This window comes from Hippocampus bargibanti, linkage group LG05, assembly GCF_051943395.1.
Source record: "Hippocampus bargibanti isolate YZ-2025 linkage group LG05, ASM5194339v1, whole genome shotgun sequence".
NCBI lineage: Eukaryota > Metazoa > Chordata > Actinopteri > Syngnathiformes > Syngnathidae > Hippocampus > Hippocampus bargibanti.
This window is the reverse complement of record NC_142738.1, coordinates 16,127,289-16,152,534: the sequence shown is the minus strand read 5'-3', so window position 1 is coordinate 16,152,534 and position 25,246 is coordinate 16,127,289. Positions and strand designations below refer to the sequence as shown.

Here is a 25,246-nt window from a genome sequence, read left to right as displayed (position 1 = left end):
TTCAACACCGTAAATGTAAGTACAAAGTCTGCAGCACTTTTGTGGGAATAAGCAGCATGCAAGTACTGTACGTCGTCTTGAATGTTACAGCCGCTTATGTCCAGAGAGGTGATAGAGCTGCCCATTAGAGACTCCAGAGCGGTGTCAGTAAGCTGCTCGCAGTAGCTCAAGTTCAGATGGGACAGCTTGGTAAATCTGATCAGGTTATGACAAAATAAGATCAGTTCACTTTGTGCGTGTGTTTGTGTGTTTTGACTGTTTGAGAAAGAATGTCTGAGAGTGTGTAAGTGGAAAAACTGTCAGTGTATAATTGAATGTGTGAGCATGTATGTCTGAGAGAAATCATATGCGAAGCCCGAGAGGGTGTAAGTGAAAGTGCTGGAGAGAATGACTTTGAGAGAAAATATGCAAGTGTGTGAGTGAGTCTATTCAGTGAGTGTGACACATTGTGTGTAGGTGTGCGCCTGAGTAAGAGAAAAAGCATGAGTGAATGTGATGCAAAGTGTCAGAGTGAGTGTGTTGGATAGTGCGAAAGAGACTGAGTGATTGTGATTATAGTGTGTGCGCGTGTGAGAAGTGTGAGAGACATTTTGCGATAGTGTTGGAAATTGGGAGCACGTGAATGAATAGTTGACCACGTTAAGCACTCTGTGACAGCTTCAGCTGTTGTAAAAGCACTATATATCAGAGGCTCCCCTACTTACAAACAACGGTACATCCGAACATTTTTGCGTGTATGTCGAAAAATGTTCGGACAGAAATGCTGTAAGTTAGATTTGGTATTGCGTGCCTTTTACGGGCTGAGCTCGCTTGCAATTGGCTGCCTACTGTGCTTCATGCACGCAGACACATTGGAGGTTTCAAGGCCTGGATGTTTATGCGACGGACACCAAGGCTGACCAATCAGCGCCCGGCTTTGCTGAAGTGTTGCCAACGAGTTCCGAACATTTTTGCGTGGTCCCCGATACGGGCAGCTTGCAAGCTACTGCTCATACGAGGTTTCAAGGCCTGGATGTTTATGCGACGGACACCAAGGCTGACCAATCAGCGCCCGGCTTTGCTGAAGTGTTGCCAACGAGTTCAGGCCCCGATCCAGCGAGCTCTCTTACGATTGGCTGTGTCGAGTAAGTGGGCGGGGAGGATATCCCTCTTTCCAGTTGACGCTCCAGGAGCACGCGGTGCATAACAAAAAGTAATGGCTGCTGGCACGTAATTACTGAATTATGTGCCAGCAGCTTCAGTAATGGCTTACTGAAGGATATATGTTGACGTACTACAGTCGGTGTGAATTTATTTTACGACCGTTAGAGCGTCTGTGTTTCATACTTCCTCATTCAGTGTTTGACTTGCATTCCATACAAAATAGAGAACTGAAGCAACTTGCGAACAAATTCACCGTTTGGAACGTATCTCATTCGTAAGGTGGGGAGCGTCTGTAAATCAATAAGTATTGTATTGCATATGTATTGAATGAGTGTGTGCGAAGAAATTGAGAAAATGTCACAATATGTGACAAGAGTGAGTGTTTGGAGAGTATGTATATTATTGGGAGGGGTTGGGGGGCAGGGAGAGAGATGTTTTCGAAAAAATTGAAATGTGTGTGTGTGTGAGTCAGTGTATGAACCTAAGCCTGTCAATGAGAGCATGACTTAATTGTACCTGTGACCAATCACGCTGATGGCTGCATCGGTGATCTGACTGCAGTAACTCACATTCAGCTCTCTCAGTTTACTGGCCGAGGGGCTTTCGGCCAGAGTAAAAAGCCCCTTATCCGACACTCTGAAATGAGACAAGTCATGACAGGAATTTGTGTCAACAACAACTAATTTCAAATAGCGGTTTTCAATTTGTGTGCTGCAAAATCATTTGCAGTCAATAGTTTGGATGCATGCAGCAAAGAGGAGATTTATGGATTTTGTCAAAGAGGACATGAAGGTAGCTGGTGTGAAAGAAGAGGATGCACAAAACCAGGTTAGATGGAGGACACTGATTTGCTGTGGCGACCCCTGAAGGGAAAAGCTGAAAGGAAAAGAAGACGTTTGGATGCATGCTTGTGTGCTTCTCCCCTGTAATGAGTCATACAATACTGTATGTATTTTATTATAAGATTTACATAGCGCTTTAACAACAGCTGAAGCTGTAACAAAGCGCTTAACATGGACAAGAATACTTTCACACGATTGTGAGTCTCGGGTAGATATGGGATATGTTCGGAACAACGTACAGTATGTTATTTGGAAGAGACTCCACATTAATTAATATGCCAGTACTAATATTGTGGCCTGATTGTGTTATCCTTAAAGTTGGGTCGTTGCCTGAAGTCAATAAGCAGCCAATCACATTGCACCTGATATAGGGAGCCCCTCAAAAATAGAAAAGAAGAGCTCATTACCGGTGCCAGCGGTTTTGAAACCTTGACTTTTCAAAACCACGGTAAACCACCCAACAGGCCATGGGCTAACACCATCGGCTAACTTGGGACCCCAAAAACTTGATTAAAAGACACGGAGGCTGACACGCACCTGTTACAAAGTGAGATGTCCAGGTACTGCAGATTCCGGAGGGTGGCCACCGCCTTGAGGGAGGTGTCACCCATTTTGTGGCATTCAACGATGTGCAATCTGCGAAGGCCTCGTGAGCTGGAGCACAATGCCTTCCAACTCATGTGGCTCACGTGACTGTTACCTGCGCTCGGAAAAACACTTTTACACATTGAAGATCGCTTTTAAATGCGTACGATATTCAAAGTCCCTCAGAGCATTTGTTCGATATATTTGAAATATTTCACTGCACAAGTACGCTAACTTTACTGACTTGTAAGCTAATTCATCACACAAGTAGAATGGCTGTCTTGAATCTTTTTTTTCTGTCATCTAGTGCTAGGCAGTGCTAGTGTTAGGCAGATACTGCTGTGCTAGAAATGGGCTCCTGCATCTTTATTTCTCAAAGTGTGGAACAGCTGCTAAATTTGTTTCATCCAAATCTCAAGTGTGTATCAGTACAAAAAAATCAATTTGCGCACATCCTAATGCTCAAGTGCAAATGATTAAATCCCTTACTTGACGTGGGAACGTTTGTGTGGACATTTCTGCGCCTTGATAAATAACGTCACTGGATCCTTCCTACCACCAAAGTCCCTAATAGTAATCTTGCCTCACTTTTATCTTATATATTTGCCCATGTCTGCAAAAGCATTTTGTAACATTATAAAGCAATAGTGGGGGCTGAAACGTGACTGATACGATCGGCGTTTTAGCAGTGAATTGCATTGTCTTATTCATCAGGATAATGATCCTACTGGGTCATTGAGCTTTAACCGGATATCAATGAAATCAAATAAATGCTCAAAAAGCCCAAGGAAATTTGGCGGAGAACTTCACCCTCCAGGCTGAAACTCTTCAGTTTGGTGACTTCGGCGAGGGCTTTGATGCCGGCGTCGGACAGTTGCCACGCCTCCAGCAGAGAGATGGACGACACACAATGGCAGTTGGCCATCAGGGCCTGTGCGGCACAAATGGCACAATGTGGAACATTTCTAGTATCCTCCCTCCCAGAATTTTGCAAATCTACATAACACGCATGCATCTGGTTGAGTTCTTCAGACAAAAGTATTGGAACACCTTGCCATTCTACACTTTGAGTTCATTCCAGCAGTGCTTGAAACCGTTGTGAGTCAGGGCACCATTCAAGTGCTATACCGAGCATAGAGAATAGGAATGTGGGTATTGCTTTCTGCCCTGTTCATACATGTACGCATGTGATGCTGATGTGATGCATGTGTTGAAGTGGTTTATAATTACCATAACATCTAAGGTAGTTTGTTAGCCTGTAAATGGTGTTATGCGTTGAACTTTAGCATTATGCTAACAGACTTTCGTTAGCGTATAAAAAAAAATAATTGCTGAAACATTCTGGGTTTAAAATAAATATATATTCTGATATTCTGTTTTATGTGTCCATTTCACAGTAAATCTTAACTTGGATGGAGAAATGAAGATCTTGAAGCAACCTGTTACTTTTCAAACTGTGTGAGCGACAGTGAGAACAGATTTCAGGAAGATAATTTCTTTCAAGACTGAATAATGGGATAATGGGTATAAAATTTGGATGGTAGGAACTGAAGTGTTATTTACGAGTGTCCCAAAACCTTTGTCTGAACTGACTGCAGTAGGGTTGTCAGACTGTCTATTACAATTAAGATTAACAAAGTTAATGTGTGTAGATCTTATCTTGAAATGTAAAGGTGTTTTTTTAATAAATTAAACAGGGACTACATTTTTCTTTCATAATACCCCTGTGAAAAATGAAATTGCGATTCAGACGAGAACATTGTTTGCCACTTTCTGCTCTGTGTCAAGGTCCAATTTGGCAACATATCACATTAATGGTCGCGAAGTTGACACGGTTTGAAAGATTGTCACCCAATGACAGATTGCTTTTATTAATCCTGAAAAGTCTGAAATTTACTGCGTTTACTACGTTTGTCCACCCCCGTTCTGCAGAAGTCCTATCACTGAAACAAACATACAGAGATGCAGTTGTCTGACAGGTCGTACACGTCGTTGAGCAAAATCTCCTTGAGAAAAGGGCATGCCTCAGAGATGTAACTGAATCCCGTCGATGTCACCTACGAGAGAAACACAGAGCAAATCTGCATTGACTGGAATGTGAATCTTCCCCTTGATCCTCGTTCCTCATACTTTCCCGGCCCCATTAAATGAAAACATACATCTGGAAGTGAGCATAACTGAATGTGTTGTCATGCGTAAGCACATGGCGAGCGGGTGGGCTTATTCGACAAGCCCGACCCCGTCCTTCCTCCACTCCTTCCTTTCTCCCCTCTGAGCTCATACTAAGTGAGGAACAAGAGGGGACACGTGCAAACAAGGAGAGGAGCGACTGGATTCTTCCAATCCTTTGGAGTTATCTCACTTAGTAAAGTATATCGCGGGGCCAGAAAGACTGACCTGGGAGCAGCCCGAGAGGTCTAGGTGGAGAAGATTGTGGCAGCCTGTTCCCAAGCTCAGGTACTGAAAACCTTCATCTGTCAGGTTGTGGCAGTAGGCCAAGCTCAGGTACTGAAGGTTGACACAGTTGCTGTTGCGAGAAAAAATATGAGAGAAACAAAGAACACATTGAAATCATGAGGGGAACGAACAAGATTTGCTGATCTCTAATCAAAACAGCATGGGGGTGAAATCAGAACTAAAATGTATTCACTGTCAGAAAAGATTGTTTTTCAAATTTTCTGTATGTTGTAGAATACACAAACTTCAAGGTATGCGCAATAACAAGAAAGAAAATACCCATTTATTGCAAGGCAAAGATTCCATAGCCCTAATAAGAGAAATATGAGTCATTGAAAGACCATGTAAATTGTATTTTGAATTTTTAAATCCTACATCTTTCCATGTCTAAATGTATCCATAAAAAACTTTTTAACACATTCCACAGACATTTGAAAAAAATCTGAAGCATAAAAGGTTTAATAAAAAAATCTATGCATTGCATGTGCCTCTAAGGGGTGGAGCCTGGTAGGTTGAAATGTGACATCAACATGTCCGCATGGGAGTATCTGGGCGCAAACCACAGCTAATAGCCGCTAACCCAATGGCAGCGTTGCTTAAGTCAAATTTGAATGTTTTAGGAAAACAAGACAGAAATATTGTAAGCAAGCACATTGGTGTTTTTAACCATATTTTCCCCAAGTTAAATTGACCCATTTGTCTAACTGAATATCGAGCATTTCGAAGAACTCAATAGGCAAACAAATCTCAAATGGTAATGTTGCATTTCTTAGGATTTGAGATCAGCACAGCTTTTTAGAAGAAGACCAAGATTAAGGGGTGAATCGAGTGTTGTGACGTTATGACGGAGAGAAATGCCATTTTGTTGGAAGTCAGACATTATTATGCACCTCACATATTGTATGTGTATATGTACAGTATAAAAATGTGTGTTGTTATAGTGAGAATAGATGATGCAGTCAGTGAAGAACGCCATGTAAATAATGCATTCAATTTAAGTAATGGGGTGAATTTTTTAATAGTTGGATATCTGCAATGTCTGAAATAACGTCTACCCGGACGCCCAGGGCGTGCAACTTTTATGTCGGGCGTACAATTTACAGAACGTCTCCGCCCGGGTGGCCGACAACTTTTTCAAGAAAAAAAAAATTGAAAGATTTTTTTTCAAATCAAACGTTTGCTTTATTCCGATTTCGAAATCTTCGTTCGGTTTGGCAATTTCGGAATTTCGGTTCGTTTGGCAATTTGCATACTCGGTAGCCAATCAGAAGCCTGCATCGAATAACTTTGTGCTTCCGGGTGCATTTGCACATCATTTTCCAAAGTAGACGCGCAGAGAACACAAGAAAGATGGATAGGTGGTTAGGAATCAAGCCAAAACCTCAGCCCCAGAAGATTCAAAAGAAGCTAACAAAATTGATTTCGCTACAAAACGTCAACGTACATTGAAAGCATCGTGGAAAGAGGAGTTCACGTGGCTTGTAGCAGGCAACGCAAACATTGCAATGTGCAACATGACGAAGAGTGTATGGACAAACGACAACTGGAGCAAAATCATCAGCAAGGGATATTTACGATAAATTATGCAAGGGAGCATTTTTGGTAGGGACATCAATTACTTAATTTTAAAGTGTTGTTCTGTTATATATTCTGATTATCAATCCTTAATACTTTGCAACCATTTTTTTGCGATTACTCGACTTATTGTGATTCAAGTTGTGAAGAATGGGGCAGGCAACTTTATGGCTGGGCAGGCAACTTTTCAGAGTTGTCTGCCCTGGTGTCCGGTAGTTTTTGTCATGAGTTTCCGACACTGATATCTGTGTGTAAAAAAATATTTTTTTGCCATAAAAATCCCGTTCTCAAATTAATTGTGTTATAGTTTGAGGTGTCAAAAAAGGGAAAATGTGAGCATCAAAGTCACGGTTCCCCTTGATGTCTCGTTTCACAAAACCCTTCTTTATGATGGAACCAACCCAGGACGACTCCTGGCCAAATTGGGGCCCCAAGCAACATTTTATTCATACCAAACAATATTGGTGGTTACCAAAGAATGAAAATAGCGTGAAGCATGTTTTTGTGGTGAATGAAAATATTCTAGTCTTTCCTTTGAAATGGATCGTGAAAGATCAGTCAAAATGCTCTTCAGCAGCTCGAAACTTGAAAGCAGAAGTTATGTAATGTTGGATACTGGTTGAAAAGTGCAGCGGTTGACACACACAGGATTAATTAATCAATTTAGGCTGATTGGCTCATAAAAACATAACTTTCTTCTCCAGGCATTTTGGACAATTCTATATGTGCAACTTTGTACGGGCAAGTTGGAGAAAGCCCCTGTTTTATTCCAGCCTGACTGATTTACAACTAGAATTTTCACATTGCATAATTCATCCACAATAGGAATGGTGCCTTTTTTTGAAGTGCCACATCTGCTCCTTTTTCTCAGTCTTCAGAGTGGCAGCAAGTCAACTGTTCTCACATGTGAAAGGGGAAGCAAATAGTGCTGCTGGGCTCTATGTTGGAAAAAAAATATGCATATAAGTGGCTCGTTCTGGGAAGTGAAAGGCAAGGCCTCAGCAACAAAAGGATTAGCGTGCTAACAAGTGGTGCCGTTTACCTCGCCAGTTCTCTAAGGGTGGCGTCTGTCAAGAGCGTGCCGGAGAGGTTCAGGTAAAGCAAGGAGTTACAGCCTTCCACAATTGACTCAATCATGGCGTCCTGTCAAAAGTACATACACCACCACGTCATACATATTTTACACTCCAGTGAGGCTGCCAGACAGCTGTGGCTGCTTCTGTACATTTTGTCATCTTTGAGAGATTTATCTCTAAAAGCAAAGGCGTCAAACCCAAGGCCCCCACCACGGTCTAGTGTGGAGGGTGACTCAACTGATTTCCCAACAAGAGGCAGGTTGGTAAACAATCTACAAAAAAAGGCCTCAAGGTGTGTTTTTCCACTCTTGTCTCAAGATTATTGTCACGCTAAATAGAAAACTAAAAGAATTACATGTCGAGTATTTAAAACAACCACATACCATCAAAAAGTGAGAAGCCGAAGGGAAAAGAAGACACATTATGGGCGAAGTGAATGCTAACATAAAGGTTGCATTAGTTGGCCTTTAAGCAAAGGATATCTGAAAACAAACATTGTATAATCCATATAATCACTATGTAATGTTATGAATGTGAGGGTTTGGATTTGGATTTGCCTTTATTAGTCTCGCCGTGGAGAAATTTGCATTTTGCAGCAGCAAAGTTATGAAAGGAATGAAAGTAGAAAAACAAAATAATGTTTGTAATACTATCTTTTGGACACCACGTGGTGTAGATAAAGCACGATATAACTAAACTCCATTTACCATGATCGGACCATTGAATAGTCACACGTCTATATTCGTAATTTGTTTGTGAAGAGCAACAGATGTTAGTGTCATATGGATGAGCTAAGAGGAGTTGACAAGTCTCACTGGAGATTACATGTGTCACTGTTTTATACTGTCCCTGAGGTGACCAAGAACTGCGCATCGGAATGAGCAACACAGTTGAAGAAGAAAGCTTGGCAAAAACAGTTTGACTCTTTTTCATTCTATGATTCCTGGATAAGTGTAAGATCATATAGTGCAGTTTAAAAAAACATACTGTATTCCAAAACGTGGACATGGAGTTGGACGGAAAAGTGGAATTGAGAACTACATTCCTGAAACTACAACTAGTGTATAGCGTAAATGTAAAGCTAGTGACTGGGAAAGGAAAAATGCCTCCAGTTTGGAAGCCTTTGATTTAGAAAATGATAACAATGCAAACAGCAAATTGTACTGTATTGTTTGAAACTTGATTGCTGTACATGGAAGTGAAATTGCTGTTGATTGCAAAAATAGACCAGGTGGTGTAAATTCTGGAATTGTATCATTTTATGAGTGACTGTACGCCAAATGGGGTTCAGCACGTTACTTTTACTTCGATGTGTTACACTGTGAAAAATTTCAGTGGCACTTTAACAGCCTGTCTTTTTCTCCCAGGCTCTTAAGATGGAGACAAAGCAATAACAAATGACACGTTTCGGCTTTGTACGTCATAATAAATCCAGCTGTACAAACAGTGACTGTTGCACTTGTCTGTGACCCTCACTTTCAAAATAAAAGACAACCTATCTTCTAGATTGTTTCTCCCTCCCCCCCAAAAAAAACTGAAACTGTTGATTTTTCATTTTAAATATCATTAACTGTTTTTCGGTTGGTCATGTTATTCATTTGCTCAACCAAGCTACAGAATCATGATTGTTGGCATACCTTTACATCCTACGGTTTATTTACATACATGTTACCATTGTTATAAGTAGCACCCTGACGGCAATCATAACGACAATGCGTTGAAAACATGTTTGACATGGCTAATATACAGAACTCAGCATAACAGTCACAACAATGGCTGCGTTGTTCTCACCGTGATGTTAAAACACTCAGACACGTTGAGCTCTTGGAGATTTCTGCACTCTCCTGGAATAGAAACAGCAGGAAAGTTACTAAACAACTTGGAGAACATCTTTGTACTGCAGTCATATTTCTTCCACTAATTTGCATGCTCTTCATTTCACGTTTTTCTTGGCTACTCTACCTATGTGAATGTTGGATTTATCTTTTTTTTTTGCCCACTCGAGTTCAGCCTCTGTGATGCCACATCACTTGAATCCGAGATCGTCAGCATTTTTTTCCATTCATTGATTGCTTGGTCAGAGCAAAATTTATCATTAGCAAAATGCAGATAAAGTGATCGGCCAACATGAATAACCATTTTCTTCTCTTATCGGCACACATAAAGTTTAAAGGACAACCGACGTCTCTGGACAAGTTGTGTCCATAATTTGTAAAATGGCTTCAAATGACTTCTACTGAGCGTATTTTACAAAGATTCCACCGCATATAGCTATATTCTACGTTTTAAGACTTGCGCTGAATATTCAGGAAGTCTTCTTTGAGGAATGCCACTGACCGAAAAAAAGACACATTGTAGCAGTCCTTCCATCACGTCAATGTATTTTGCTGTACTTGTTTGGTCTGAAAACCTCGTGTTGCACCAAAAAGCCGCCAGAAGAGGGTGACCAAGCTCCATAGAAGGGATTTATCAGCCTGTGGAAACGGGCTGATTAATTCCTCACAGGAGCTTGTACGCCATTTTCTGCCTATTTTTTTGGTGATCCATTTCCCCCCAATGTTACCTCAAAATTGGACGGAATAAATTCTTTAATCGATTGCAAACATGTATGCTTTCCTCTTCAGAACTATTTGAATCATATTCATAACTGGATGTGCAACAAGAAAGCATATTCTCCGAATCTGAAGCCATTGTCTTGATTCTCCAGCAAAGCAAGACGTCTTGGCGTGACGTCACGAACTGGGTCTGGACTTTCTGAAAATGGCCAATTCGCAGCTCAATTTTTTGCAGATTTTGGATACTTTAAGTCATTTATATTGGTTTAATTTCAAACAGATTCTTTTCTTACAGACAGTGTATTGTAGGTGTTCAAATACCTGACATGTTTCGGCGTATACTTCCGCCTTCGTCAGAGTCTTAAATTAGATATCAAGTAGACAGGATGAAATTAATACAACTAACAACTAACATTTTTATTGGTGTTTTGCATTTGAATAAAAATATCATACTGTGTGTTTTGGGTATTTTAGATGCTATAAAACGTTTTTCTGATGTCAGTTAGGAAATGAAAAAATGATGTTGGTTGTCCTTTAATAATCAGCATCTCTGGTGAGTACATTCATTGAGTTCTTTTTTTAGTTTTTGTTAAATACTTACTGTGAACTGCTTCAAATGATGTATGGGGCACTGGTGTGTTGTTATATTGTTTTTTTATAGATTATGGATGGTTTCTGTGATTGCAATGTAATCAGAACCAAGTCTCTCGGGGGGAAGGTGCAAACAGCAAATGCATGGACCACTACAGATACAAAGTCTCCAGATTTTTAACATGCGGTAGAGCGGCTTAAACAGTTAAAGTTGTACAACATGATAGTGTGGAAATATTATTGTAAGGCTATAAATACACATTTGGATGTTCCTTGTGTCTTATGCAACATGCTGCTACTTCACACTCCTTCCACAGCTGTTGTCCATCAACAGTTACAGGAGTTGTCCTGCGCTTTGACCCATTTCAAATCCTCATCATTATATCCAAAACAACTCTGCTTGATTCCACAGCCCTCCCAAGAGAAAAGAGAGAGAGCGAGTGATAAGGAGGAAAAAGGGTTTAAAAAAAGCTACAGGTGCCAGCATGCGCGTGACCTCCTCTTTCGTCCTGGTCTCCCTGCTAGCGCTTCTGCTGCTGTTCCCGTTCGTCGAGATGAAACGAGCGGGCAAAGGCAGAGGCCTCAAAGGAGCAAGACATAAACTCAGGTGAGCACTATTCACACAATGGTTACGATCGTAATATTGTGTGTGTGTGTGTGTGTGTGTTTCGGGGGGGGGGGGGGGGGGGGTTATTACTTGCCGTGCATCCTCACATAATATAGAACGCATGTTATGTTCATTAGGGACTGTCATGGAGTGGGAAGAATATATTGTGAAGGCTTTTTGTGTCCTCCCATTGACTCGATACAAAAGTCAGCTGGGAGTGGCTGCAGCTTCAAACCGACTCAAATATTGTTAGAAAATTGATACATATGGATATCACTGTGCAAAGTAAACCATGGCCTTGGAGTTTGAGGTATGTGCTCATAGTTCATTTGTGTTGTTCTTATTTAACCCGTTTACACTGTGAAACATGACCTTGGGTAAAATGGTGGGGAAAAGGAATGACATTCAGAATATATTACACAATTTCAGCAAGATTATCTGCCAACAGACAATTACGACTTGGCAGAATTCCTTAAAACGACAAAACGTAGCAAGCCAAATACAACACAGATGTTTGGGAAATATATTTATCTGACCTATACCCTAGAAAATCAAGGTATTTCTTTTATTACAAGATGAACATGGTCATTACCGGTCATGAAATATCAATAAAAATTTATAAATCCCAGATGAGGATTTTAAGGGGATAGTGTTACTTGAAGCAATTGAAATACTTTTACACAAAATTTATCCAAAAGATGCCAGGTAGAAAAGAAACACTCTGGCAGACAAAAACAAGCATGTTTTGACTAGATTTGTGAAAGATTTTTGTTTTTCTGTCATAAATCAACTTTATTTTTAACACATTATATCGAATGAGATGAAGCCAGATTTTTTTTTCAGTTTCGTAACTGATGGGCTGTTGGTCAGGTTGTCGTTCTTGCAGCCGACTTTTATGCAGTTGCGATGAGGTCAGTTTGCAGTCAAGGACGGTTGCCTTTCATTCTTTCGGATCATATTTTCCACATAAAAAGCAGCAGCGACTGACTTTGGTGCACATTCTGGAGCCTGCATGACTAGATTCATCTGACTTGACGTTGAAAGTTAACACAAACAAATAACTCACTCGTTTATTTCCCTATTACGTGTTGCAGGGTTTGTATGTTGGATGTGTGCCTTTCAGCGACTGGACCGAGTGAGGGATGTCAGCAGCTGTAGATGGATGAGACAGTTAGTCTGTGCGTCTGACCGTCGAGGCGTGACTTGTGGGCAATAGCTCTTTTGGAGTGTTATCATTCCGTATTTGAGTTTTTGTTCCATCAAATGAAAGTCCTAAAGTCCATCTGTGACTGCCGCTCTACTTGCCCACATTCAGTCATTACAATACAATACATCCAATCCAACACAACACAATATATGTTGATTTGGATAGCGCTTTAACAACAGCTGTCGGTGTTACTAAGCGCTTAACATGGTCATTAGTGAATTACTCATTTCTTTTGCATATCACATGTGTAGTGATGCAAATCTCAAATCACAAAAAAAGACCAGCCACTGGATTTAAACCAGAAAAACACATCAGTTGGGGCACTTAAGAGTCAAGGTTCCAATGCAATCAAAAAGATTTGAGTCTGCAAATGGAATCATCACAATACTTTTCTGGGGATCTCAATTGGTCACTTGTTTAACGCATTTCCCTCACTCAGCTTCTTGCTTTTGTGTTAAAAAACCCTCAGGGTGAGAGGCGCTGGTCGTCACGGCAGATCCGACTCCCCAAGACCAGGCAACTGCTCAGAAACATTAGAGTCCGGACATGTTCTTGCAGACTGTCAGGGCTGTCGCCTCACCTCCATTCCCAGGCCGCAGATCTGGTCCAGGGCACCTAAGTACCTCCTCTTAGCACGTAATAGGATCAAGATTCTCCACGATGAAGCGTTCGCCAGCTACGAGAGTTTAACGAGCCTGGACTTGCAGCAGAATCACATCTCGTTGGTGGAGGAGGGGGCCTTTGAGGGTTTGACTCGACTCACAACTCTGCTACTCCAGCACAACCGCTTGACTTCGCTAAGTGAGGAAGCTCTCATCCCAATGCCCAACCTCCGCTACCTGCGTCTCTATGACAATCCACTGAACTGTCATTGCGACATGGATAGCCTCGTACAAACCCTTCAAGTCCCAAGCAACCGGAATCTGGGAAATCATGCAAGGTGAGGCCCCCCCAAACAAGCTGAGTTGAGGTGGAGGATGGAGGTAGTCAAGTCAAATACATTTGTGGTGTATCATTTTTTGGTTTGACGCCTTACATTTGGAAACACAACGTTTCAATGCTTTCTATTCATTGGTCAAAATATGCTTGCTACTTTTTTACATCGGACCAGTTGAAATTTTAATTGAGTGATTGAGATCCCGTGGACTTACTGAAGCGTAAAAAGCAAGGAGTGAACGCAAAATGGAAGAGTGCGAAACAAGACACATTAATGGCAATGACTCATAAGACTTGGACAAGCAAATATTTGCCATCCATGGCATTATTCAAGGGCTAGGTAGTCAGCAACAAGAATGATTTATGGTGAACTTTCCCATTACAAGGAATCTCTCACACCCAAAAACACAATACTAGTCCGGACTCATCGACTCAAATACAAGTACTGGAAATTCTCGGGCTCTCTTTTCTCTGTATAACTAAATCATTCAATCTCCCGTCTCTCTTCCCCCCACTTTTATTCCACAGACACCTGCAAGATTCTGCTTTGATTTTTTACTGAAAAAGTCAACAAAATCCACCAGCACCGAGGCTCCTCTGTACCCCCCCCCCCCACCTTCCTACCCCTTGTCAACTGTTATCCTCTTTTGAACTCCCCTATCCCTCAATAATTTTAGACTTTGTCACCAAATCCAAGAATTCTTCCTGTCATCTTGACCCCTTCCCAACAATCCTAGTCAAATCCTGCTTACCCTTCCTGCTTCCTTTTATTTCAGCCATTATTCACTCCTTGCTATATGCTGGAATTGTTCCTGTCACCCTCAAAACCGCAGCTGTCACTCCAATCTTGAAAAAAAACTGGCTCAGATCCCAATGATTTCAATAACCTGCGCCCAATTTCTCACCTTCTTTTCATCTCTAAACTTCTTGAAAAAATAGTTGCCTCTCAGCTTCACTCTTACCCTGCTCCGAAGAATTTCTACGAACAATTCCAGTCTGGTTTCCGTCCCCACCACAGTATAGAATCAGACTTCATAAAAATCACTACCAATCGTCTTATTGCAGCAGACTCCGGTTTACTCTCCATCCTCATCCTCCTTGACCTGACCCCAGCTTTTGACACCATTTCTCACCTCAGAATCAGAAAACCTTTATTCGTCCCACAATGGGGAAATTTGCAGTCCACAGCAGCAATTTGAAAGGGGGTGGGGCGTTGGTAAAGTATAGAAAAACAAGATATTCTAAGCATAGTAAAATAAAATACATCCTACTCAATCGACTTTCCACTACAGGCATCACCCACACACCCCTCTGTTGGTTCCATAACTATCTCACTGGCCGCTCTCAGTTCATACAAATCAACCCCTTCACTTCCCAGTCCTCCCCTGTGTCTTCTGGTGTGTCCCAAGGCTCTGTCCTGGGACCCCTCATATTTGTTATCTGTCTTCTTCCCCTTGGCAACATTTTCTGTAAATTTGGTCTACACTTTCATTGCTTCGCAGATGACACCCAGCTCTTCCTCTCCAGCAAAATCGGAACCTCTCTTCCTTCCACCTTTTCCCCTTTCAATCTGCCTCTCAGAAATTAAATACAGTGAGACCTCAACTTACGAATTTAATTGGTTCCCAGACAGAGTGTGTAAGGCGAAAAGTGTGTATCTAAAGAAAAAAATCCCATAGGAAACCATTAAAATGGGAATAATCCGTTCCCGGGTTTCCATAAAATATACTATACAACTAAATAAGCCTTAAATCTACACACAATATACCTTATTCTATGTATAATAAATGTGCTATTGTATTGCAATGAAAGAAATACACCGCATTGTATCATAAAGTCACTTGATTTACACTTGTGATGGTCATTTATGGCTTGATGGAATGGCGTTGGAGGTCGAAGGTCAAAGGGAATTGCATGAGGACTGTAATTAAAGAAATAAACTGCTGTAAAATATAGTTTTATTTGCCTTTTTGATGGTCGTTGATGGCTTATGGAAGGAGAGTCACCTTCCATAAGGACTGTTGGTGCTGTTCGGTCGTGTGCTTCCGCCAAAGATCACTCTGCCAGCCGTGGTGGGTGTGTATTATGAAAATAGTGCTTATTATAAGGTTTAATTTTCATAAATTTTACGTTTGTAAGACGAAAAGTTTGTAAGTTAAGGTGTTTGTAAGTTGAGGTCTCACTGTAATGGTTTAACCATAACTTCCTCAAACTTAAAAGCAAAAAAAGTTTACTTCTACTTGTCTATACCAAATCCACCCTAATCAAGGCCAACAGTTTTTCCCCTCACTATTGATAGTTCCATTGTGTTCCCCTCCCTTCAGGTCAAGAGCCTGTGTGTCATCCTCGATAGCTCACTATCTTTCCACTCCTATATAAATACACGTAACAGATTTCCACCACATATTTCCACCTACGTAATATCAATCGTCTCCTTCCCTCTCTCATCCCTCACACTACTGCTACCCTTGTCCACGGGTCTCGTCACCTCCCGTATCGAGTATTGCAACTTCTCAGTGTCCATCGAAAATTTCTCCAGAAACTCCAACTAGTCCAGAATTCCTCAGCACGAATCATCACAAAAAAAAACTTTTACCACATCACCCCCATCCTCCAGCAGCTCCACTGGCTCCCCGTCAAACTCAATCAAATTCAAAATACTTCTATTTACATTTAAAGCCATCCACAACCTTGCCGCACCCGCACCCATCTGTCTGACCATCAAATTTCAGTTCCCTCTCAGTCCCTCAGATCCTCATCCTCCCTCCACCTCTGTGTGCCCTCTGCCCGTTTCACCATGATGGGGTGCAGCGCTTTCAGCCGCTCTGCTCCCAAACCCTGGAACTCACTTCCACCCAACATCTGAAGTATTGACTCTCTTCCCACCTCCATTGTTCGTTTTGATTGTAAGGTGTCCTTGGATGCTTTGAAAGGCACTTGTAAATTTAATGTATTATTATTATTGTTATTATTATTCTTATTAATATTAGTGTGTTTTGTGTGAGCCAAAAAAACATGAGATTCCATCTGGCAAAAATCAGTTGAATGTGAACAAAACATAAACAGGGTCCAGTGGATATAAAGTCTACAAACCCATGTTACTTTACCTCTGTTTTTTTGTGGACCAAGATAAATATTTTGAAAACTTATTCAAACATTAATTTGGCCTTTACTATGTACAACTCCATTAAAAACAAATCTTTACGTGATAAAATGAACAACAAAACATTGGCATGTGAACAGAGGTGTGCAGACGTTTTAATGTTAATGGAAGAGGGAACCTATATTCAAAAATAATTTTCTAACACGCGTATTGTGTTCCACCAAGTAATTGACTCATAGGAGACCCAAGCGAGACATAACTTTTGTTTCTCCTTAAAGGTGTGCAGAACCCCTCAGGCTTAAAGGCAAAAAGTTGAAGCGGATCGACCCTGAGCTCCTCTGCAAGAAGTCAGACCCAAATGAAAAGCCGCAGGGCGACCAGACCGACCCCAACGAGCCGGCGGAGCCAAGTCACTTTCAAAACAAACCAGACGCCATCACGTCCTGCCACACTTATTACTTCCCTCATGTACGCATCGACTGCGCTAACCGAGGCAAGTCTTTTATCGCTATTGGAGTCTTTCGATGGCTGTGATAAAACGGCAACTTGCCCAGTGCAAGCATTCTTATGTAATGAAAAGCAATCCTGAGGCATTTATCACCGAAGGGCTGCATGCTTGGATGGTGTATCACAGGATTACACTCATTATCCTCCTCAAAAATTCCAGAGAACGTAAATTATATAGCAGAACTTCAAAAAAAGAGTACAAACCAAACTAAATCTGCGCATTTATCATCCTTTCTGATCGAATCGCCAAACGTTTGACAGGATTTTCTTTCTCAATTCCTGTTTCCCAGCCTTTATTGAGCCAAAGCCCATGTTATGAAAATTACCCAGCATCAGTCCGTCAATCCATCCACCCGTCCGTCCATCCATCCTACCACCCGTCCGTCCGTGCATATGTCCATCCATCGACCCAACCATCCATCCGTCTGTCCATCCATCCATCCGCCCACCCACCCATCCATCATTCATCGTCAATCTATCCATCCACCCGCCCATCCATCCATTCAACCATCCATCCAGTCCGTCCGTCATTCCATCCATCGAACCCACCCACCCATCCGTCCATCAATCATCCATTCATCCATTCATCCATCCATCCAATAAGCCGTCCATCCATTCATCCATCCATCCGTCAATCCATCCATCCGTCAATACATCGATCCGTCAATCCATCCATCCAACCGTCCGTCAATCCATCCATCCATTCATCCATCCATGTGTACACTGCTTGCGAATCACTTTGCAAGGCGGATGGGAAATGCAAAACAGCCAAGGCTTTTGTCTTCTGACTAACAGTCAGTCAGTCAGTCAGCAGTAGGTTATCAAATAAGTTAACATTTTTTTTTTACTGTTTCAATGTTAATTTACACCAGTTGTGCTTTGCAAAAGAAATTGATGCCATACTTTGGGCATTCTCCGTCTTTTATTCGCTCTTGTCCGACTGGCTCACACTTTTCACTTTGCAGTCTGTGTGGAAAAATCGCGGCAAAATGCCACGATACAGTAAAAAAATGGAACTAGATGCTCTATAAATACAGTAGAGTTGAGATGTATATGACAGATAAATCTGTGGTATAATGAAGCAGAAAAATCTGAAGCCCAATACGTTGAGACGACTGCTCTTCCTACGGGAAGGATCCATTGTAAACACACCAGCTCCACTGCGCATGCCGCAAATTAAATTTGGAACGGATGAATCAGACTATCTTGTTTCACAAGTCCACTCGTCTTAATTTAAAGGTCTGATCGAGGTGCCTGCTGGTATACCCGAAGACGCCGTGCAAATAGATCTCTCCCACAATTCCATCCGTCATCTCAAGGCCAAGAGTTTCCAAGGAGCAAAGAGTTTAAAAACGCTGAACCTCAGCCATAACAACATGGAGCGCATTGACACAGGTATAAAGTATATATATTTTTTGAAGTTGTTGGCTAATAAGGAGCTGAATGGCGACAGGTTTTATCTTAACATTTCTAAGGACGTCACTTCAATGCCTTTCCTCGACTGATCTAGTCAGTGCACTATTGCCACCTGCTGATGATAATCTGACAGTATTAAAAGGGAAACTGTTAATATGAATTCGAACCAAACATAGATACCGTACATTTGGTTTATTCATGGTGCTTATTAGAACAGAAACTTAAGGCAAAATGACAAAAAAAGACCAGTTGGACCTAAGAATTCAGCAGTTTTGAGAAAATCAAAATAATTTCACATGAAGTGCATCTCAAGTTCATTTTAAAATGTTACCCAAAACCAGATTACCCCAAACTAAATAGCGTTACTAGAGATACAGTAACAAAGCAGCCCAATTCACAGCATGCCCTTGAGGCCAATATTTTTGAGTGCGGGGGAAGGGGGGGGAGGGGGGTTCCATCTGCTGAGAACTTCTGGTTTTAATTTTCTCCCATTTAAAGACCATGAGCTTTCTGTGCAAATATGAGAAAACTGAGTTGGATTACGTAACACCGTGCACAAGCTTCTACTCCAGCAGATTCGGTTTGATTGACCTGGACCTTACTGGTCACGGGAACTGGTTGTGGCGGGTAAACAGCCTGATTTTGTTCACTTCTTCAGCATCCTTGTTCGGACTCCTCCACCTCCGCGAGTTGGACCTATCAGACAACAGCCTGCATTTCATCCAGTATGGGGTCCTTGAAGATCTTTACTTCCTGTCCAAGCTGAAGATGGGAGGGAACCCCTGGGTGTGCGATTATAGGTGGGCCTTCTATATTTTTTTCATTTGTTTTCCATCATGACAGCTCCGTGGTTTTCATGTTGCTTATACAGTATCTCTCGCTATTTTTAATGTGGACTTTACAGGCAAAAGTTAAAAAAAACTCAAAAATCTGAAACTGTAATGTTCTTAGGAATCCGTCCATTTTTCGAAAGGCTAATATAAAGTCTCCGGGTACATCACATACATGGCATGTTTTGGGATTATGGGTGAAAGACGGAATAGGGGTAGGAAAAAAACAATTGCATATTGTAAACAAAGTTACAAGCCAAGATTCAAACCCAAAATCTTTTACCGAGACAGAGTTGCTCCAGTCTTGCAATTTTTTTGAGTCTTCATTGGACCCAACATGTGTGTTTTTGGAATGATGAAGGAAATGGGAGTACCTGGTGAAAACCTATGCGGGCACGGGGAGAACTACAAAATCCTCACGTCTTTCGACTAAAATTAGCTGTTATGAAGCAGTTTACATAATATTGTTTCTGGTCGAGAAGAATGAATGAGTTAATTAATTAAAATCAACGTTGTTTAAGCCCGGATAAATACAGAGGGTGGTGTCAGGAAGGGCATCCGACGTAAAAGCTTGGCAAAAACAAACATGCGAATCAAACCTCTGAAGATGGAGGACACTGAATCGCTGTGGCGACCTCTGAAGGAAAAAGCCGAAAGGAAAAGAAGTTCTCAAAAGAGTTGATAGAATTTCCCTGCTAAGTTTCACAAAAGTAAGTTTCAATAGTACTGTAGGTTCAGTACGTTCCTTTGATCTTCCTTTCATAACTTTGCCGCTGTGAAATGTACATTTCTCCACTGCGAGACTAATAAAGGCAAATTCAATTCAATCCCAGCGGGTGTTATCTACAAAACAACAAACAGGGATGATTGTCCATTATCAGTTTGAGTATCCCACACCAATAACTAAAATCTAGACAACAATGCAACACAATTGCATGCTAGTGCAACTTGACACATCATATTTTTTAATCATTTTGAATCAATGTTCCTTTTATAAAATGGGAGAAACAAAGACGTGTCTTGCTCAAACACCTGTCTTGCTCATTGAACTTTGCTTGCTATTACCAACCACAAGACAGAAACATGCTAACATTATTGTGGACCAGCTAACGCAACTGGTGTTACAGCTAGCTAGCGCGAATCATTTTAAAGGCCATTAAATTGGATTAAGAAAGACACAGCATTTGATGTTGACTAAAACTTTTGCCTTATATTAGAGAAAGTACATGTTCCTGATTTGGCGAAAAACAAGCACCTGTTGACAACTGGGTGCTACTTGCTCTAGGGGACATTGTATAATGTCAGTAGTTAATGTCTTGTGCTCTACTTTGCTCGTAAAAATGAGCCCTTACAAGTTATATCCCTGACCAGCCAATTGCAGACAGGCAACAAGGGCAAGATGAAATTGAATTGGAAAAATACAATCTAACAGTGCAGCCAAGAGACACTACAAAATGATTGCGAATGAATACAAAAAAATCCATGGACTAAATATCTGAATTATGGTTGTAAATGTACAACAATGCCTCTCACACCACGAGTCAATGCCTGCAAAAACAGACGTGAAGAATGTAACCAACCAACTTGAACACTACAGATGTGTGACCAACAAGAACACCACAGATGTCTCATCTACCTGCCTTAATATTAAAACCCAAAATCAAAAAAAAGAAGTAAAACTATGTATACTTTGCAGCATCCACTACTTGATGTATTGGCTTCGACTCCACCCAGTGGTGAGGCCCTCGGGACTGCTGTGTCGCTCGCCTCCCGAATACACGGGCGAGAGCGTGGAGGAGTATGTGCGCGCCTACAACCGAGGATGTCCCAAAGACAGGCAGAAGAGTCTGCGAGACCAAACCGAAGATGATGAGCTGCTCTGGAACTCCCTGGAAGAGGCCCAAGGGGAGCCGGAAGAGGAAGTGGAGCCCAGTCACTTAAGACAGCATCAGAAGTACCAGATTATCAGACTGTCTTGAGACAAAAGGCTCTGAATGGGCTCCGTTTACAACTTTAGCCACATACTTTTCATTGTGTCAAATAGTCTGTATCAGATGAACAATCTACTTATGTGGTGTGGAACCCCCCCCTAACCTCTAAAATATGGAAATGATCTCAAATCTTAAAAAAAGAAACATACAAGCCCAATTTGCGGGTTTCATGGGGATCTGTTCATTTTAAGTGGTGTATAATAATTACAAATGTCACAATATTATTGCTTAATACACTCAAATGTTGCAATAAAAAGCACTTTTTTGACTAATTTGGAAAACTCTGTTGATGAATTTACTGTTAAGGTGGTCTGACATTAAATATATGAAGTAATAGTTAAACTATAATAACACATTTGTAAGGGTACAAACACTGATGCCTTGAGATATGAATTTATTTAATTTCATGATACACGTGCAATTCAAAAAGCATCATAATGAATGAAAATGTCATGAATCCATTCTCCCAAAAATGTTTATATTTTATTTCTAATGAGAAAAATTACACTTCGTTCTTTAAAAAATCAGGCAGTAGTTACATAACTAAATAGAAATAAAATGGGTTATGCCACATATTTTACTCAAATTCAGTGCATGTTTGATGTTTAGTTAGACAGTCAGCTTTAACCGTGAGTGGCAGAAATGTCTGTCAATCTAAATCTCAAGGCATCACTGTAGAACGTCAAATTTACTTTTCCACGGCGTGTCTGACATGACTTTCAAGTTTGAAAGTGCACCAAGCAAATATTGACCTCAGCGTACACGGTATATTTTCCATACGTGTGTTTTTAGCCAGTTGTTCTGCACTTCCACAAATGTAAATTACCCTCTGTTATGTCACAGTGGGACAAATCTACATAACTTCTCCCACACTATATTTTTCCTTCTGTGACAAAATTAGCCAGTGTTGACAAAGCAGTAAGCATAGCTGAAATTAAATTTGTTGGAGATGAGACTAAGTTATTAATGGTGGCTTCCGATAAGTATTCGGGTGTGGCAGTGCTGTAGCAGTGGACAACTCACCAATATGTTTTAAACTAGACCAGTGCAATGAAGTGCAGCCACGCAGATTCAGGTGGATCACAAATGGACGAAAATTAAGCAGGACATCCTCCATGGTATCATCTGTTATCCAGCGTTTATCCACAGAGACATTTATCTGAATGGATCGAAAGGAAGTTGAATCAATATTTTCAAATGAAGATGAAAAAAATCACCATGTTGCATCAGTGGTGAGCTATTTTTGGAACAGGCCTGCAGGTTCCTCATGTGGTTCTTGGGGGCTGCACGGGCATCATGTGAGTGACTGTTGCACAATTCCAAGTATCCAGTTATTGTACTAACCTTACTCCACAGAGTGCCCGTGTGGATCAGACTCCTCCAACTACAGCACACTTCGGAACAGCTCAGCAGGTCTCGTAACTCCATATACTGGAATATCTGCAGGTGAAAATAAAGTGGGTCTTCTGTGATTCCTTGGTTTTCGAGTTTACTTTGTTCCGCGATCAATTTACTTGTGTATCAAATGTGTAAATTTTGCTCCCTGAACAGGAATAGCGATAAATAGAATAGATGGATGGACTGATGCTATTAAGAGTTATATTAGGCCAACATAGACACTGAGTAAGTTGAACCTGTGCAAATGATGCATAACACCAACAACAGAAATATAAAACAGGTCTTGATGCTATACAACCTATGCCTCATTTCATTGCAGCTTTTTTCTGTGATGGGACGGTTTTTTAAAATCTCATTCGTATTAACATAAAACAAGGACCAAGATGTGAAATTGAACAAGGGCTGTGCTAATTTGTGAAAAAGTGAAAAAATGGCATACAGTACTCATAAAAAGACCCATAAACGAGAGGGTCATTGTGTGTGCGTGCACATGCATAAGTATTCGAGAAAGTTGACATTTTAATCATTTGGACACAAATAGTCTCAAGTGCCCGCCCACTTTGAAATGAAATGTGGAATATAATGAGCGGACTACTCTGTGTGAAATACTAGGGATACAATAAAAACAATGTTTTAAGAATACAGTAAAGTCTCGTTATATCGATATCGGATATATCGATACTATTTCTATGCACGCACGGAGAAAATTACATGCAAACAGGGTCGGATATATCGATAGTCCCGGTTATATCGATATTTTGTCGGACTCCCTTGAATATCGATATAACGAGACTTTACTGTAGTTTTAAACAACTGGCAATTTAACCACACTCAAAGGTGTTGAAACACACTTTTTCAACACAATGGTTGAATAAAAACATTTGAACACCAGAACTTGCATTTGAAAACACTTCATGTGATGTCATATCTGTATCTCTGCATCTGTTTTGAAGCGGCGCGGCCAGTTAGGATGATCTGGGAGACAAGTACACCTTTGCCTGAGTGCCTGGTTGTGAGCTATGGTTGACTCCTGTTTGAGAGTTACAGTCTGCTTGTGTACTTAATCAATAAGAAAACTCGGAAGCATTGGATTAATGACCTTCAGTGAGATGTGGTTGGGCAAGGCTGAGAGCCAGTCGCATCCCTCCCCGACTTGGTTTTGCTGGCGCCCCATCTCCAATTCATTCTGAAGTCTCTGCAACATCAAACCGCACACGTTTGAGGGTTTTTCAGTTGGTTAGATAGTTTTGTTTTCATAATGTTTGGATTTAGTTGAGGTTTTTGTGTCTCCTGTATATTGTCAGACAGGTTTTAAATCTGGCCAGACGTTCCCTAGTTACAGGATGCCACACTTGAGTGAACAGACAGACCGAAAAACATCATTTCACTGTACTGTATTTCCCTTTTTTCCACGTGAGCGCTTTGTTCCAGCTTCAGCTGTTGTTAAAGCTCTATACAGGATAAACCAATATGTATGTATTGCATTGTATTTTGGACAGCCACCCTAATTTCAAGCTCATATAAGTCCAGACCCATATAATTGAGGAATTCATTCTCTTTTTCTGATGAAAGAAGAGAATCTAAGGTTTCTTATGCTGTATTGAATGTTTATGTAGTCCTCAAACTCAATATTCTGTGGGTCCTGGAATTTGAGTGACAATGACAAAAACCACCACGCAGGCACCAAAGTGGACACATTTTTGCATGTCTGTCAGTAAATGAGTTAAGCTAGCTGACTGTTGTGAGACAAATGGATGATTTTTGGATGAACAATTTATTTTCAAATGATCTGATACCTTGAAGTAGTCCTTGGTCCTCTGCGAGTCCCTTACAACATTCCTCCATGCCATCACAATGCGTTTGAGGACACAGGCTTTAAAAACCCCCACCAATTTACGCACCGCCTCTAGTTAGTGTGATCAAAAGACAAGAGGTAATGAAAACATAAGCACGCACGATGGAGTGAGAAATGCTTTGCAGCCACGTACCAACACGTGAATCCTGCTTCAATTTGACCCAAAGCAGCCATGCATGGAACGGCACCTCCTGCTTTCGCCTGTCATAATGCTTCAATGCAAGTTCCAACTTTTGTGACAGTTCAGAGGCATCTGTCACACTGGCATTGGTGAAATCCTTCCAGCTCCTGTTCATCAATAGATAATTAAAAAAAAAAACACAGCTCATCAATGAATAATTGAAAACACGGAACTTTCTTTTTAGGTGGATCACATTTCTGCTCCAGCGAAACCCCTCTTACCTCTCACACACACATACAAAAATATATATATATATATCATCTCATCTCATCTCTCGTACCGCTTATTCCTCATTAGGGCCGCGGGGGTTGCTGGAGCCTATCTCAGCTGTCTTCGGGCACGAGGCGGGGGACACCCTGAATTGGTTCCCAGCCAATCGCAGGGCACACAA

The 25,246-nt window shown here is 41.1% G+C and overlaps 2 protein-coding genes across 3 annotated transcripts in view; one reads left to right on the top strand and one right to left on the bottom strand.

Annotated features, from left to right (window-relative positions):
- The window catches only part of fbxl13 (F-box and leucine rich repeat protein 13), a 35,368-nt gene that overhangs the window by 5,472 nt on the left and 4,650 nt on the right, over window positions 1–25,246 (bottom strand). For both annotated transcript variants that reach the window (XR_016115035.1, XM_088996919.1), the window contains exons 5-17: window positions 24,808–24,962; window positions 24,616–24,725; window positions 23,919–24,014; window positions 22,766–22,861; window positions 22,445–22,580; window positions 9,470–9,522; window positions 7,645–7,745; window positions 4,968–5,097; window positions 4,529–4,627; window positions 3,381–3,501; window positions 2,523–2,685; window positions 1,660–1,779; window positions 72–195 (exon numbers count right to left, since the gene is read on the bottom strand). Coding sequence is in view for 1 of the 2 variants with exons in the window: in XM_088996919.1 (XP_088853045.1) it covers window positions 72–195; window positions 1,660–1,779; window positions 2,523–2,685; window positions 3,381–3,501; window positions 4,529–4,627; window positions 4,968–5,097; window positions 7,645–7,745; window positions 9,470–9,522; window positions 22,445–22,580; window positions 22,766–22,861; window positions 23,919–24,014; window positions 24,616–24,725; window positions 24,808–24,962 (1,504 nt within the window). In the remaining variant the exon portion in view is untranslated. The remainder of the gene's footprint in view (window positions 1–71; window positions 196–1,659; window positions 1,780–2,522; window positions 2,686–3,380; window positions 3,502–4,528; window positions 4,628–4,967; window positions 5,098–7,644; window positions 7,746–9,469; window positions 9,523–22,444; window positions 22,581–22,765; window positions 22,862–23,918; window positions 24,015–24,615; window positions 24,726–24,807; window positions 24,963–25,246) is intronic.
- LOC148898067 (leucine-rich repeat-containing protein 17-like) lies at window positions 4,869–21,702 on the top strand. The gene is made up of 7 exons (XM_088996920.1): window positions 4,869–5,027; window positions 11,237–11,431; window positions 13,108–13,578; window positions 16,956–17,170; window positions 18,424–18,579; window positions 19,259–19,400; window positions 21,127–21,702. Exons 2-7 carry the CDS (start codon window positions 11,310–11,312, stop codon window positions 21,407–21,409), a joined length of 1,389 nt encoding a protein of 462 aa, XP_088853046.1. The 5' UTR covers window positions 4,869–5,027; window positions 11,237–11,309; the 3' UTR covers window positions 21,410–21,702.